Raw genomic sequence first — 17,279 nt, 5'->3', positions numbered from 1 at the left:
ATAAAAAAAAAAAAAAAAAAAAAAAAAAAATCGGCAGGTGAGTTACGGGCAGAAAAAAAGTTACTTACATGCTTCAACTTCCAAGTTAGCAACCCTTCACTTGCGAATACGTGAGTAGCTTAAGTATTACTTCGTTAGGCATAAGAGATTCGTATTCCAGTCTTCTGCCGATTGGACAATTACAGCTAATTTTAGAGCGCATTCAATATCCAATGATCAGCTAATATGTGAATAACCAATAGCCAAAATGTTATCTAGCTATCGCGGCGCTTATACTTCGTACAACTGTTTAAGATTAGAGTGGCAAAATCGTTATTTATACATAAACGTAATATAAAATTGATTTACAAATTCATATTTTGCATACAAGTTAATTACAAGAAGCTATTGAAATTATTATTTTTCAAAACTTGATAAAATCAGATGCGACATATGAATATGTTGTTTTTTAAACAAATCGTTGCATTTATTAACTATCGTATTTCATTTAATAGTATTTTAAGGTCTGTTTTGGATTATTTAAAGTGTAACAAAATTTATACAGGTTTAGAGTATAGATGACGAGAATGTTGTGTATGAAAGATATACTACTCTAATTGTTGAAAGATTGCAAGATTTCTATATTCTATATATCGTTCCAATCCCGAAATCCTCTATATTTTAAATAATTACGGTATTCTCTTGTAATTATCATAATATAACAGAGTCTTTAGCTACGCTGTCATCAATTGTTTATATTATACCTGTACCACAATAGAACGTCCAACTAACGACCATGGCCGTACATCAAGATTTGTATGCCCTGCGCCATGCTGTTCACGAATTTTTACACGTATACCAAAACACGAATGATATACGACGTATAATTTAGAACTTTTGTTAATAGTTCGTTTAGTTATTTTTTTGTGCTTGGAAATAAAGTCGGGGTTTGAGAGATTGTTCTATAAGAACATTTGTCGATCAAACAAACGTACAAAGGTTATAACCTAAGGCTATAGTATTCATGAAATAGAATTATGAAAAGCAGACTCGGAACTATCTCTGATCCTATTTGACGAGTTCCGAGAGAGCGGTGTTATACTTTCTAGGCAAAAGTGTAAATGTAAGTGTAAAGCGAAAAGAAATGGGCATCCCTGTTTCGTTAGACATCCCTACGGGGAGCACTGGCACCACGGTAGGTTAGTTGAGCAGCGTAGTCTCTAGCAAGTGTTTCCCCGAATATGGCGGACGGTGGTTATTCGAATTTTCAAGGGACACAATGAAAGTGCACCGAGTTCGCGGCGGTGATGTCCGTGTCTAAGGGCGTGTGGTGATCCTGAGGGTGGCCGACGTAGATACCCGGGCGCCGCCGTGATCGTAACGGTTGCATGCGTGCCGGCGTGTCGCCATCCTGACTTCACGGGATAGGGTTTTGCCGCGCCGCGATTCTGTGTCTGAGAGCGACCGACCGTGGCGGGGCCCCCATGCTTGTAAATGGCTGACGGGAATCGGAAAATGAGGGCCGAACGTCGCGCGTGATTCGACGGCCAAGACGCTGAGGTACGACATAGAGAAGGTGTTTGGAGATCGAACGATATTCGCACGGTCTTCTGTCCTATAAACACCACCACCGGTCCAAGCACCGCCCGGTGTTAGGAGATGTCCCGGGGGTTGTTCCTGTCTATCGTATCGCCAGTGTCTTTGTCAATTAATCGGTTTTAAGGTCTCTTCTGTTCCCTTAATCGGCAGAGAATCTGATTTCATTCGACATACTTGTCATCAACGATAAAAATGTTCTCGAAAGTGTAACCGCTCGTGCGCGACGTTTCGTCTTGTTTAGAACAGCATTTGTAGGTGCTCTCGTTCGTTAACGAGAGCGAGAGCGCGCGGACTGGTTTTTAATGAGATGCCGATCATATGGTCGTTATTTCTTTCGCAGGTATACGCGATACTTTTTTCATTCTTGTAACGTACTTATCGCCGCTTGTAATGGACACGTACATAAATGAATGATTTGGCGGACCATCTATTTTGCACATTTGCGTGGACCAAGCATTATGTGTACGTGCATGTAAGATTTGCATTCCTTTCGGATTTCAACAAACATTTTACAAGAAGATTGTATATTAACATGGCCTTTCATTCGAAATGTTAACCACTTTCCTAACGTGATTATCGTAATTTTACCTCGAAACATGTTCAATTTTACTTCTATAGGATGCTATTTATTTCATAAAAGGCTAATTTCCACATATATCGAGTTTGTTTTATAATTGTTTAATAACATTAAACAGCAATTTATAACGTAAATACATATGCGGTGTAGTATTGGTGTAACTAATAATATAGAAGCCTTATCATGTTGATGTTATTATTTACTATCAAATCATAACATGTTTCTTCTATAGTATCTGATCATTTTTTACGATCTGTTCATCTTATACGGATAAACATTAATATCAGCTTCTTTTCAGAAATTAAACAATGTTAAATTTAAAACAATGCCTTTAAAATGTCTTTAATGAAATTCCCTTTGTAACATTTGAATCTAAAGTTGAATAACAGCTATTTCATTACATTATTTAGATATGATTCAATCGTTAATTTTATGTGTGTTAAGTTATATCGTTCTTGTTTCATGTGACCGTAGAAACAGGGTAGAAAATGTCAGAGCCAGAAGAAAGTCTGGCAGCGCCGGATAGCACTACGAGGGAACAGAAATTGGGTTTCTCTCATGGGGACGACGTTCTTCTTCAGCACAAAGATGGAAAATATTATCTTGGAACGGTTGTCGAGGTACATTTGTATAATATTTCTCAAACGTAGCTGATTTTCTATATTTTTCCAATAAAACATAATCACATTATGTTTTGCTATCGGATTTAACATAATGAGGATTTCAAAATAGCTAGATGAGACTACAGGTATTTAACATAGTTGGAAGAAACTCTATTAAACACTGTCTGTACAGGTGGATTTGGCAAGGGAGAAATGCCTTGTCAAATTTATGGACAACACCTCCGCATGGTCCTCTGTTAAGGAGCTGACAAAGCTATCGATGCCAGATTCTGATGTTATGTGTGTTCTTTGTAAAAAATCTCAGCCCAAGACTGATAACGACATTATTGTTTGCGACAAATGTGGTCGTGGTTATCACCAACTTTGTCATCAGGTAATAGGAAAAAATATATATTTGAAAGAGAGATCGATAGTTTATATGTAATGGTGCCAACACGTTATGAGATAGATATTTCAAAGCGTATGTACTTGCAGCCTCAAATATTAAAAGAAGAAACTGCAGCCGAGGCGCATTGGATGTGTAAAAGATGTGTAGATAGTCAACCGCGTGCGCGTGAAGTTGTAGAACCGAAAACTTCTATGGTAAAGGCAAGTATCAGAAAAGTTTGCAGTGGTAGGGACCAACCTCAGCCGCCACCAGATGATATGACAAAGTTGCCGTACGATGTAAGTATCCAAGACAATCTTTTGTAATCTTAATTTCAATAGCAAATCCATAATAATAATAATAATAAGTGAACAATATTAGTCCTTTACTTATATCTTTAAATACATTATTTCGTTGAAAAATATATTAGAATACTGATAGAATCAATAGTTAATGTTTGTTACAGCCCAATATGTTAAATTGGGATGCGCATCATAGAGTAAATGCGGAACAAATTTATTGTTATTGCGGACTCAATGGCGAATGGTATACGCAAATGTTGCAATGTGCTCGTTGCAAGCAATGGTTTCATGAAAAATGTGTCAGTTGCTTAACTTATCCTTTATACAGTGGAGATAGGTAGGTGAAAATGATGAAATCTTGGTAAAAAGCTTTCTTTCCTTATTCCTATGGTGGCTTTAATAATTGACGTTATTTATAGGTTTTATGTGTTTGTTTGTTCAATGTGCAATTATGGCAAAGAATTCGTACGGCGACTGGAATTGAAATGGGTAGATCTGGTGCACCTGATGTTGTACAATTTAACTGTTTACAATGCTAAAAAGTATTATGATTTGGACACTGTTATCGTACCTTATGCCAATGATAACTGGAACACTTTGCAGCTTCCTCCACGGGTGAGATGTTTTATAGAATTTTTCGAACGTTAAGTTCAAGATGTTTTTACTTGGTTAAAAATGTGCACAAATTAGACACTTAAAAAATATATGCGTATGTATTTGTTATTGTTAGATCAGGGATGTCAGTGCTCAAATACGCAGAGAATCTATACTAGCAATATTGACAAATAATAGGAACAGATTCAAATGTGGCAGAGAAATAAAGAAACGTACTACGATATGGGGTCTTAGAGTTAGGTTACCACCACCGTGTCCAATTGTTAATCTTCCAGCAACTGGTGTAATAGATGATTCTGTGTTACGTAGATGCTGGGGTGCTAATAAAAGACTGCAATATCTTCCTCCGCCTACAGGGTTAGTTACCGCGATATTGTTGTTTAAAATACGTACTTTAATTGTTATTATTTTCTTCCTTTTTTTTTCTTTCTTTCCTTCTTTTTCTGTTTTTAACGACCCTGAAAGAAATATCGTTTTGTTGCAGACCGATATCATTACCAGAAAGTACAAAACAATTAACTGCATTGAAACAAAGTACAGCAGAGAACTTGGAAATTCCAGTAAATCCATCGGACGTGGTAATGCGTGGAACAATTTATCAGAACTCGGAAGCGGAACAAAGTTCATGTCCGAGTCCAAGCCCACCGAGTCAATCGACGCAGTCCCTGAGGGAAAGGTAGGGCTCTGATTCACTGTATCGGCGAAACGTAACAACGTGTTTCCTAAAACACTTTTGATCGTCGTTATCTGTTTATTTGTTATAGGTATATCGGAGGTGGCTTTGTAAAGAAATCATTCCCGTTTCCCAAACTTAGTTTGCAAAGAAGGAGACGTTTAATGGCATTAGGAAGTTCTCGCGAAAGGATGTTACGTAAACACAAGAAAAGAGAAAAGAGCGACGGTGTTTTAAGCAAAGCTCAGGGCGTTCGAGAAGCTAGATATAGGAAAGCAAGGAAATTATTGAAGAATGCTATAGCTAAGGTAATAGATAAGAAAAAAACAGCAGCACCAGGTATAATTCGTACAATGGAGGTTCGTTCGATCCAATTGCTCGTTACATATTGCAGAGTAAATCCCGTAACTCGGAAACATCCGATCTACCACCGACACCTCCAACTTCAGTTTCTGGCCCACCTACGCCGCCAGCCACAACTTCGGGTATATCTGAACTATCTGTGCCTAGTTCTGTGGAATTGATGCATCCTTTACCACCATCTACGCCTGCGGATACAAGCGGGGATGAGACCAGTTCAAGAGGAACCTTGGACTCCTTTATTCCACCACCCAAAGACTTTGAAGGCAAGAATAATCCTTTTAGAAATCTGAGTGATTTATTGGGTACACCTGGCAATCATCTGACTCAAACAAATTCAAGTACCCCGTCACCGTACAATCAATGTCCAATTACATTACCTCTACCGCTTACTCCTGTTATATCTCAACCGCCGGTAGTGCGGCCAGCCAAAAGACAATTATCGGAAAAAGACATTATTATAGACAGAAACGGGCAAGTTAAACGTAGACGTCAACATCGGAGAGGACGTCCATCGCAACAGCAGATACAACAGCAGTATCAGCATACTGCCAGTAAAACGGCAACCATCTTACCGGCACGTAATAACGAAATTAAAAGTGAATTTGCAAGGAATTTAAGAAGTTCGTTTAACGGTGCCTCGAGCAGTGCTAGTAGTCAAATTGGAAATTGTGTCGATTATGCCTTAAACGGGAGGAGACTAAGACAACGTCAAAACAATGACAAATTACCGCCTCCAGATCCACAACCACAAAAGAAGGGTAGCGTACCTTCGTCCCCAAAGTGTTCGCCTGTTAAACAAAGTGCGCCCGACATATCTCTGGATGATCTAAAATCATCGGTGAACATATATTTTGGAGCAGCTAATAGAATCGCTGCTGGTGAAAAGTTTGTCATCAGAGCAAAGAGGATAGGACCAAACGGTCAGACTCAATACCTAATCGAGTGGGAGGGACTTAATACTTAACAATAAATCATTTCTTTATGATTATAAAAATGCATTGCAATCGTATAAAATTTCCGTTAACGAATCGAGCAAGAACGATGTTACATGGTTGCTCGATCAGTTTCAAATCTCTACGCGTAAAAGAGATGATTAGTGACAAATTGATGCAAGTCACATGCACTGCCATTCGTTACATATGTTTATGTAATAAGTATGTATTAATTGGTGTACGATGTGTGACTGTTCTTGCAAATGTAAATTTTATTTCATTCGATCAAGAAACTGCGAGTCTTACGAAGAGAAGCAGGTTGCAAACAATAGTAAATACAAATTCATTGCTGGACAATGAATTTGCATTGCCATTTGTATTTAAAGTAAAAGGCCGATTTATCGATTTGTTTCGTTTCATATACCGGGAAACACGAACGTTCTCGTTCTCGTTCTCGTTCTCGTTCTCGTTCTCGTTTTCGTTTAATTGAAATTCTACATTCAAAATGTACCGTCCATGATTACCTTCGATGCATAAAATTCAATTAACGTTTCTACATCTATTTTAATATAAAGCGAGGTAATAGGAGCACGCGCGAGGGAAACATTTACAAGAACAATCAGATACATTGCTCGATGAATTGTATATATTGTAGCATAGTAGTTTGACAGGAAAAAGTCGAAGAATGTAAAGCAAATGTAAAAGGAGAAAGGAATCATTTGCGGCGGGTTTTGCATTCATTAGAAATTGGCCAATCGCTCGTTTTTATAAGTTGCGGAGCGTGCACCATGATCCCGACGAGAAAAAAAGGACGCGAATTGAAAAACTGACAGTTGTTCCTCTCACTTGAGCTAACATACTAGCGACCGTTAGCAGTTAGTGTGTTAAAAAGAGTAAATGAAGAAAATATGGAGTAAAAAGAAAAGTAGACATCCTGCAAAGGTTATTTTTCAATACAATCGTAGAGATAGACATCGGCTTCTGTAACTTGATCTTCTTGAACTGTTACGCCCATCGTTTACTCGTACGACAATATGACTAAAATCAAAATCATAACACGCGATCATACTGCCACAAAACACATCCGCCACGCTGCAGTTTGTCTTCTGCGTATAACTACGTATAACTATGCGTTCGACTTGTTGTAGTATTTGATAATTATATAGTGGCTGACATAACGAGGTGCAATTGCTCGTTTATCGCGTACGAATTATCGCGAGCAACTTTTATTCTTTATATACGGTTCAAGATGATGAAGATGCAGTTCTAGCATTGCTCATTATTATACAAGACTAGGGGAAAGAACTTACCTATTTCATAATAACGTACAATTTAAGGAGTCGTCGCATAGCTGAGTACGTAAGTGGTTGGCCAAAGTTATCTATGCGATAGATGACGTTGTAAATTTTCTCCATGCGTTTTTTCCGGGTTAGAGAAATCAATCTGAAGACTCGAGACGTAGCGAATCTTTATAAAAGTGTTGTTGTTACAGAAAAAAGTTAAAAGAAAGAAAAAAATGTAGGGCATGTGAAAGTATTCGTTCGCATGTAATAGAGACACGGGTAGGCAACGTTTTTCCACCATTGAAGAAGAAGAAGAAGAAGAAGAAGAAGAAAGTTTTTGAAGTTTCGTAAGGTGAATTGAAAAGAAAACGCTGATACAACCTGGATTGATGCAATTAACAGTGAAGAATATTCGTACAAAATCGTTTGTATCAGGATTGTTTTGTCTCATTCGTGTTCCGATCGATAAACACAGGATCTGTGGTCAGAGAACTTACTGATCAGTAGCATACACGCATATCTATAAAGGAGGATTAAAACGTCGGACTAATTTCCAATTAAGTTCTTGTATCGAAAGAGCTGACTTAAAAGAAAAGAAAAGGAAAAAAAAAAGAAGTCGGAGAAATTGCATTTCTTATACGATTATCTTTAGTTGTACAAAATTCGAGTCTTTAATCTAGTTTTTAATTTGTCCCGACCGATTACGACGTTTTAGCAAGTAACAACGAAAAACTTTACTAAAGTCGTTCGGTAAACAGTCTTTCTTTAGACACTAAAGAGGAATCGAGAAAAAAAGATCATGTTTCACTATATCTAATCAAGCGAATCTACGTTTGTTCGTTCGACGAATTTCGATATTTTGCGTAAAGTAAGAATCGTATAAATTTGGATACGAAATATACATCTGGATAGGAAAAAATCGCGAGTCAGTCGTGTTTAAACAGATTTACCTAAGATAGGTATTTTTAAGTGCTATTTATTTAATCTACTGTACGTAACGATCATCTTTCTTTGCATTGTAATTCCTTTAGAGAGGTTTTGTAAAGTCGCGACCGATTATCGTTTGTACGAAGCTCGGCAAAGATGAGTTTTAGCGACGGCAATCTTGAATCAAGTCAAGGTATATACGATTTTCTGCCAATTACATACACGTTCGTTTTTTATACGTTTCTATATTGCTTTATCTTCTCCTCTTTTCTTTTCTTTTTCTTGTATTGGTTCTTTCTTTTCCTCAAAGAGAGACAGAGGGAGGAAGGGAGGGAGGGAGAGGGATAGAGATAGAGATAGAGAGAGAGAGAGAGAGAGAGAAAGAGAGAGAGAGAGAGAGAATTCATATTTTTATTGTCTTCTTCGTGCGTTAGAAAAATATGTGTTCAAGTGTGTTCAGACTGTAATCGTAATCGTATTATACACGCTACAAGATACAATTTTCGTAACAATTTTGTATAAAGGATACTCAAATAGCACGGATATCTTATTTCTAATTGTACAACCTTGCGCGAAACGTTATACTCTCTAAAGGAAGCGTATATATAAGTATATGTTGGACGAAGACACTGCCAAACATCTCTAAGTTATAATTTAATAAACAACGTTAGACAATACTGCGCTATGATACGTCAACTTCTTAATTAAACGAACGTTGTTGCGTTTATAGTTTCTTTTGTTCTCCCGTTTTTTTCTTCTTCTCTTTTCTCTTTTTTCTTTTTTTCCCCCTTTCCAAGTTCACCGTCATGCGCGAGGAACCGGACACGAGCTGAACCTAAATACAACTTAAGCCGTTCTCGTGCACACGTAGAGCTGTTTATCTCTTTTTCCCCTTTTTCTTGCTTAGGCTATTAAAGAGAAAAGAAGACGCAAGTTATGTATACTCGTGGATTTTTCACACGAACGATCCGACTCGTGATCGAAATTTCATTTTCTTTTCTCTCTTCGATCAGCGTCATCGAAGTAGATTACTCACGATCACTCGCGAGAAAAGGATTTAGGATGGAAGCTTGCATCGGTGAACAAACGAATGTTAATCAAATTGATTAATTTGTTGCGGCCGTTGCGTTATCACGTTGTATCGTTAGACAATTTCTTCCGTTGCTCTTTCTCATTTTGTTAGGTTTGCGCGATCTATCTTGTAAGTTTTACGGAAGCGACAGTTTTTTGTACCAGTGTGATCCGCTAACGATCCGCTACGATCCGCTACGATCCGCTACGATCCGCTACGATCCGCTACGTTAAAATCACCTCAAGTGTGCCAATACGAGATCGAATCGACGAATGCGAAGAGGACAGTTTTAAAAAGGATCGATCGTCGAAAGTGGTGTCATCGTTTTAACTGCTTTTGCAAGATCGAAAGTACAATTCTCCGATATCCACTGCGAAGCTTGGAAGAAAACTGTAGTGTCGCCGAACAAATCAAATGAAATTTTGACGCATAATCTCCACTTTGACTTTTATTAGGCAAAATTGCATCGAAAATGAAATTTTATTAGGAAAATGCATTGAAACGAGGGATTTCGGCATAAGAATTGAAAGTTGGATTAAAGTTCGCTCTCGTTTGGCGCATACGTCTGTTTGATCGGAGAGCTGCGGCACAAGACGAGCGAGCGGTTAGAAGGCGACGAAGCGACAGAAAGAAAACGTCAGAGAACTGCGATCAAAGTGCATTTACGTAGAAACAAGAATCGTCATCTCCTGTAGAAGAAGCAAGCGCGTCAGCCGCTTCAAGATGAATCGAAGAATCGAGGGAAGAAAAGGGAGCTACGCTGCCGCGGAGCTCCTCTACACGCGACATAACAAAGAAAAAGACTATCGAAAGTTGGACTTGGCGTTTCCACGGTGAAGCAACATAACGGAACGAAGATGTACTGCCAGTATCGATGTAAATATATTCCTTGCTATCCCCTTTCCGATACAACAATTGTCCCACCATCCCCCGTTTTTTAATGCAAATGCGCGAGGAATACTCATAGCCCTAATGTACGTAAAGGTTGCGTAAAGGTTTGTACGCGATTATAGAGGCGGGAAACCGTCGCGTCGAGGAGAAACGTGCCTCGTTCCTCTTACGATTGGACTCGCTTCCGGTGAATGTATCCGACGTGTGTCGTTTTCGTGTGCGTGATTCCGTTAGACACCGCTCTTTCGCCGTAAAATGTATTCTTCTAACGCGAGAGAAGACGGATACGATTGTATTTGTCAAACAGGCGGTCACGATTATTTAAATATTTCGTTGCCGTGTTCAACGTTGTTCGAGACGAGAGATTAATCGTTCGACGAATGATTTTTCAAACAATCATGCGATATTTCGAGAGTTTCGCGTCGTATAAGAACGGCGGGACGAGCGATTCGAATAACGTATCTCGTTTATCCTTAAGATTAGGAAAACAGTTACGATCGCGGCAAGGTATACAAGGAAGATGCATAGAATTATCGCGAAAGTAGAATTTCGGTTCGAATAACGCAATTACCAAATTACTTTAGCTCAAATATGAGCTTAAATGTGACAAATGGGAGCATAATGTTATTTATACGGTGGATAGACCGCGGACGCTCCTTTACAGGAAGACATTTCAAAGACCAGGCAAATCTCTAGTTACGTTCCGTTTACGTATTTAGTTATGTTACAGTTATTACGTGATACGTTAGCTATAAATTTGTATCGTAGTCCGTAGTATCGTAGAAGATTCATATCAGGATTCAATAGGTCGGCAATCTCTATATGTTGCTTCTCTCATATTGGATTTTTTTAGGATAGATTTCCCACGCTTGTTCGATTACATCGAGGCAGACTATAATGGATGGCCGATGACCGCCTATTCGATAAATGCAATAAGATGTCTTTTCTCGACACGCGAGTAACGTTCGGTGAACATGATGCTTTTTTCTTTGTTCGATTCCGTATGCACGCATCGACAACCAATCGTGTAATGATCGTTCGACGCTCTGTTTCTCTCCGATGAAATTAAGAAATTCGAGTGCTGGTTGCCCGAATAATTTGCCTTCGTCGATAGATTGAATGGAAAAGAGAAGAAATGAAAGAAAGGATACTAGTAACGATGTTTTCGTGGCGAAGCGCACGAATTTTACCGTGTGTTTCGCGGTGAAAAGCAAGATGCGAAAAAAGAACATTGTGATTAAAGAAAAATTATTAGCAGCTAATATACACTTTGAACCAAGGGTACTTGGGATGATCCATGTAAATACGCACCGTTTAAAGAATTTTTGTACGAGAAAATTGTTCATAGCTACTGAACGTATATATATAATGTGTGATTTTTTACTCGACGTTAAGTATACAGGATGCATACGAGATATTCGCTAAAGTAGACAAGAAATTTCCACCGTAAGGGAGAATAAGATTAAGGATCGACTTAGGAAGACCAAATTTTGACACCGTACATTCTAATTTTATGTTCCTAAAATTTCATTTGAACTTGAAGCAATTGCACTGATTTTATTTGACGACTCTGGCGACAAATGTAAGAGTACGGCTAATTATTTAATATTTTTTTTCTTTTTTTTCTTTTTTCTTTTTCTTTTTTCTTTTTTTTCTTTCTTGAAAGATGTCTTCTTGGGGTGTAATTCTTTAATTCTTTTTTTTCAATTCGGTTTGAAGCTTGCTTCCGAACGAATTTTACCCATTAAAAAATTTGTGCTCGAGCGAAAGATCCTTTTATTCGTTTCTGTTCGTTCAGATCATATTGCAGTTTGCAAATTATTTATTGTAATATAAATTATACAACTTTCTCTGTCTACAACAGTTTACTTAAAAGAACGACACTTTATACCGATAGAAGTCTACTAATAGAATAACAATTTCTAGAATTTCTAGAATTTCTAGAATTTCTAGAATTTCTTCGAGTCGTAGGATTATTTATTTCACGTTGTAGTCTATATGTAGATGTATAATATGTATCCTGAAGAGCACTTTTATACGGACTGAAACGAAAATTAAGAAATGGAATTTAATTCGCTGGATACATCGAACAATTATTTCAATACAAAGTACAATTATTGCAGCGAATATCCCGTGTTTTTAACTTTCTCGGATACGATTTTTTTGCTTCCCGTACTAGTTAATCAGGTCGTCGTACATTAAATATCTGAAACAACGAAGGCTCGCTGGAAATAGGTGCCAACGAATTGCTAATAATTTTTCTGCGACACTCGATTCTCTTTCTAACTTTCTTTGACGAATATTCCGATTTATCGCGAAACTTGCGATTCGCGAATAAAAAGATGAAACGAAATTCTTGTATGATTTTTGCGAAGAGAGAGGACTATGAGTAAATGAATAGGAAATCAAAGAGACGGAGCGAAAGAGTGTATGTTTGAATTTATGTGGCGTGCGATCGTAACCTGCGAGAAGAATCGTAGAAAAGGGGAAAACGTAAACGAGCGATCCTCTGACGCGTATCACGGTTTCGTCGGTCGATCGATCAAGAGGAAGCGAAATTAGAAAAATTGAACGCGCGTGAACGGCTTTCTCGAATTCGAAGGTTCCACCCTGTGTATGTATTTCCGAAGCTTCGAAAGAGAGAAAATAATTTTCCGTGCGATGATCGAATTGCTTCGTTCGAGGATTCCTTGATTACGTTTCTGCGTATATTTCCATTCTTGAGGTTACTTTTGTGGTGAGATTGATAGAGGGAGAGAGAGAGAGAGAGAGAGAGAGAGAGAGAGAGAGCGCGAGAGTGAGAGTGAAAGTTTGTATATACACCGTCTGCACTTTGTACGAATATCGCGATCGTCGTTGTTCAGCGATCTTTTTGTTTACTTTCGTCGTTTAATAAAGTGAATTCTTCATGACCTCTTCAATTCGTGGTGGTGAATGTAATTGGAAACATCCCTTTCGAATCCCTCTCTTCTCCCATGTTTTTCTACGTTTTTACATTCTTCGTTCAGCATTGTTCGCAGCGAGGTCGTCTGTCTGTTTAATCTGGAAAGATATTTCTCGTTGTCTCGGCTGTTCGATGCGAATGACGATCTAAATCGTAATCATCGACTATTCTAGTATTTCTAGAGCAAGTTGGTGTATTTCATCTAGACCGTAAGTTGGCATGCAGGCTGAGACTAAAAAATACGATTGAAACGCAAATGATAAGCGAAAGATGTAAGAATGAAGAAGAGCCAAACAAATAGGTCGGATTTTTTTATTTTTTATCGCTATAATACAATTTGATTGTTGTGTAAAATCTGTTGCAACATACTAAACAAAAAGATGGTATCTATGTTTAAATCATTACAACATCAAGGAATGAAAACACGGAAGCATAGCACGATAGAACAGAACAACAATCCTATTGTGGATGTTAGATTATCTTTATTATTACATCTGTTTTAAAAAGACATAACTTATTTATAAAAAATACGAGGATCAGGGTATCGGAAGTAAAGGGACGATTAGGGAGGGGAAAATGCAGGATACGATAGGATCGAACAAATTCTCAGTTTACGGAACAGTTAATACTAATAAAACTCAGTACTTTTTACAAGATATAAAGGAATTAACAAGATCTATCGTAGTAATTGGGAGTTTCTCTAACTTGTCGTAGATAACTGTAAATTGGAGCGTGTAACTTATCTATTCGTCTCTCGCGTTTCTCTTCCTCTCGCTTAACACATAGTGAAAAATCGCTGAGTCGCAGAGCGGATATCGTTTAATTTTGAACACAATGATTACGCGTTCGTTCAACTATGTTCGGTTTCCTTATAATCTCTTTACGTATTACACCGTTCACGCGTTTCACTGTTACACTGTTCACGTTCGATAGTTTATTCCGAGCGAAAATATCAATTCGTTTAGGCGCGATCGTACTTAAAAATAGAATAGAAAATTCTATCGCACGTTATTATTGTCCGAGTTCGCATCGAATCTTTTACGGTATACTATTATAAAAAGAGGAAGGAAGAAAATATTACGTTTGAACGTTTCTTGATATTTTCGTCATTCGCTATTTGGCAGATATTTCCTGGCTTTAACAAATACAAAGGCAGTCGTGTGAAGATACGTTTAATTCGTTAAAAAGATTCTATGTTTACATACATACACACACACACGCGCGCGCGCGTGTGTGTGCGTGTTTGCGTGTGCGCGTGTGTGCGTGTACGCGTGTATACCTTTTTTATATATAAATAAAAAATGCCTCTTTTTAGAAGCATTACAGGTTCGCGAAAATACATCGTAGAAATTGCGTTGCACCCCCGTCCTGTCTTCTAATGTTCAGCAAATTTTTATCGCACCGCTATACGTAATCCAGAGTTGCATAGCATTAAGGGATAAGAGGACCCTCTTTGCAACAGTCGATTACGTACGCGGAAAACACACACGCACGCACACGCACACACACGCACATACATATATATGTGTATATATATTTATAATTTTCCCTCTATTCTATGATTTCTAACGTAATACGATAAAAAGGAAACGTTATCATTGTATATGTGGGAAGGGAAATCGTCTTATAATACTACCGATATAATCTACCTTACGTAATATAAAAAAATATATATAAAAACAGTTTTGTACAAAATCGAGAGAAAAGAGAATTATATAAAAAGTACTCGATGGTATTAGGTTAGATGAGTGAAGTAGGATGGTGATAAGCAGAACGTGGATAGAAACAAAAAATGTATAGGAATATTTACAAATTTGCTGATTAGAGAGAAAGCAAAGAGGATTAAAGGTTCAGGAAAAACGTGATTATTCTGAATTCTGTATGAATTCGCGTCACTGGTGGATATATATTGCAAAAGCATAGAACAAGTTCCATTTTCCTCGAGGTATCGTCGATAATTGCTTCTTTTCTCTCGTAACAATCTAAAGTTAACACCTAACGTCTATTATGCGTACATACCACCAGATCTGATCACGCATTCTTTCATCTAGAGGAAAACTCTCTCGTTTTGGCTTTGGCAGATGAGAGATCAGCGAATCGTCTTACCGCCCGTCTATTAGCTTAATTTAATTTAATTTAATTTAATTTAATTTAATACAGCGATCTATTTACGCGTACGCTTTTAAAATAATTAAACGTTAACGATTATGCTAGTGCCCGTTAGTACAATAACAAACGATTCGACAGAGATAGCAAGTACACAAGGCATAACCGCCAAGTTCGCCGATCTTCCTTCGTCCGAACAAAGTCTCTATATGCTCGAGGACTTTGCGATCCGCGCGGATACACCTCGTGATCGAGAAATCGTTTGGAAGAGAATAAGATATATCGGGAAAAAAGAAAAAAGAAAAAAAAAAAAATAGGAGAAGAAAGAGAGAAAAATAGCGTGGTTCGAATGGAATGTCTGCGTATGGAACGATCCGTTCGTGGGGTGAAGACGATTTCTCTGAGGCTCCCGTCGACCGTGCAAAGGTCACGTTGCTTTTGCATCTTACGTTTTATAGCGTGTCTCGTGTTAGTCGGTAAAATAAAATCGGTGTTAAGGGCCATTTGGAAACGCTGCGTTTCATCAACATACATAATTTAATTAGATCTATCTACGCAAGAACTCCTCTTATACCCTACGATTATTCGAAGGCACGATTCTCGATTTTCTTTCTAACGCCTACTAATTTTTTCTCTACGAGTTCCTCCTTTGCTTCTATCCGTTGTATCGCGTGTTACAGGTGAGACGATCGAAGCTTGTAAACGCACGACGATTCACACATTTTCTCCCACGTTCATTGAAAATATTATGCGTTATATATTTAAATAGAATATTACATATTACACTCTATAGTGGTCCCTGTCGAACACATTCCTGATAGCGTGGACGATTCTCCGTGTTCCATGTTGTTCTATGTACAATACTATTGTAGATAGCAAGGTTTCGTTCCATTAAAAAAAAAAAAAAAAAAAGAAAAAGAAAAGAAAATTGTCTATCGGATCTTCACACTGTGGCAAGTCCAAGGCACCATTGTCGTTCTTTGAGCCATGATGCACGAGTAGGTTACAGAGTACTATATCTTGATCACGCATCGTTACTTCTAAATTATCTAATCCTTCGAGAAAAGGCACAATCGTTGAACGATTTATATAAACAGCGTCCATTTGTGTATATATGTTCTCCATCCAAAGAACAGAAATATTCTCTTGCATACATATACATATATAATTATTCATCTATATTTATATTTATAAATATTTATATATAAAGACCTGTAGTAGTGTAGTAGTGTAGTAGTTGTAGCAGCAGCAGCAGTAGTACTAGTAGTACTGGTAGTAGCAGCAGTAGTAGTAGTAGCAGTAATAGCAGTAGTAGTAGTAGTTGCGGTAGCAGTAGTAATAGTAGTGGTAGCAGTAGTAGTAGCAGTAATAGTAGCAGTAATAGTAGCAGTAGTAGTAGTAGCAGTAGTAGCAGTAGTAGCAGTAGTAGTAGTAGCGGCAGCAGCAGCAGAAGTAGCAGACGTAACAGCAGCAACAGCAGCAGCAGCAACAGCAGCAGCAGCAGCAGCAGCAATAGTAGTAGCAGTAGTAGTGGTAGTAGTAGTGGTAGCAGTAGCAGTAGTAGCAGTAGCAGTAGTAGTAGCAGCAATAGTAGCAGCAGTGGTAGTAGCAGTGGTAGTGGTAGTGGTAGTAGTAATGGTGTTGTACGCATTTGCTAACGTCTGCCCGGTTGGAGCACGTAAAACGATCCGCACTGTCGACCTTACGAGAGAGCGTTCGTCGCGGTGGAGGTACCATTTAGAAAAAAATATCAGCGCTAATCGCCCTCAAACTCGACGAGTTAATCTCGATTGACGCGCGCGTGCCGTCGTCGTCGTCGTCGTCGTCGTCGTCGTCGTCATCGTCGTTGTTGTCGTCGTCGTTCGTCGTCGTCGTTGTTGTCGTCGTCGTCGTTGTTGTCGTCGTCGCAACTTATAACTTACTCGCGCGAGTTTGAGAACACCGCCTCTCCCTCCTTCATATGTAGATCGCCTCGGAGCCCTTGTTACTTTGGTGGGTGGCTCCAGCACCGTACGCGTTTGGCGAC

At 38.3% G+C, this 17,279-nt stretch overlaps 2 protein-coding genes across 6 annotated transcripts in view; one reads left to right on the top strand and one right to left on the bottom strand.

The window, feature by feature from the left end:
* The first annotated feature begins 30 nt into the window (after positions 1–30).
* Positions 31–6,073, top strand: LOC100744303 (polycomb protein Pcl). Of its 3 annotated transcripts, none has more exons than XM_012387532.3 (11): positions 31–1,539; positions 1,919–2,040; positions 2,630–2,775; positions 2,951–3,151; positions 3,253–3,444; positions 3,612–3,784; positions 3,867–4,062; positions 4,178–4,419; positions 4,547–4,738; positions 4,827–5,043; positions 5,130–6,073. In XM_012387532.3, exons 3-11 carry the CDS (start codon positions 2,644–2,646, stop codon positions 6,060–6,062), a joined length of 2,478 nt encoding a protein of 825 aa, XP_012242955.1. In that variant the 5' UTR covers positions 31–1,539; positions 1,919–2,040; positions 2,630–2,643; the 3' UTR covers positions 6,063–6,073. The 3 variants fall into 3 exon arrangements, with proteins under 3 accessions (XP_012242955.1, XP_012242956.1, XP_003490844.1); XM_012387533.3 differs by having other exon boundaries at positions 1,919–2,050; XM_003490796.4 differs by lacking the exon at positions 1,919–2,040.
* Positions 6,074–16,763: 10,690 nt separating this feature from the next.
* Positions 16,764–17,279, bottom strand: part of LOC100747773 (neurogenic locus Notch protein) — a 190,592-nt gene continuing 190,076 nt past the window's right edge. For 2 of the 3 annotated variants that reach the window (XM_012387648.3, XM_012387649.3), the window contains 2 exons: positions 17,159–17,279; positions 16,764–17,078 (listed from right to left, as the gene is read on the bottom strand). In XM_012387648.3, the coding sequence (XP_012243071.1) occupies positions 16,991–17,078; positions 17,159–17,279 (209 nt within the window). In that variant the 3' untranslated portion in view covers positions 16,764–16,990. Of the gene's footprint in view, positions 17,079–17,113 lie in introns of those variants that run through there. The other variant, XM_024368741.2, reaches the window with a different exon arrangement.

Source organism: Bombus impatiens, unplaced genomic scaffold (assembly GCF_000188095.3).
Source record: "Bombus impatiens unplaced genomic scaffold, BIMP_2.2 scf_0478, whole genome shotgun sequence".
In the NCBI taxonomy this organism is placed as follows: domain Eukaryota; kingdom Metazoa; phylum Arthropoda; class Insecta; order Hymenoptera; family Apidae; genus Bombus; species Bombus impatiens.
Note: the sequence above shows the minus strand (reverse complement) of the source record. Positions and strands in the feature narration are given on the sequence as shown.

Coding starts and splice junctions, on each gene's coding strand:
- LOC100744303 (XM_003490796.4), top strand. CDS start 2,644: ATGTCAGAGCCAGAAGAAAGTCTGGCAGCGCCGGATAGCACTACGAGG. Junction 3,445..3,611: donor TGACAAAGTTGCCGTACGAT/GTAAGTATCCAA, acceptor TGTTTGTTACAG/CCCAATATGTTAAATTGGGA. Junction 4,739..4,826: donor ACGCAGTCCCTGAGGGAAAG/GTAGGGCTCTGA, acceptor TATTTGTTATAG/GTATATCGGAGGTGGCTTTG.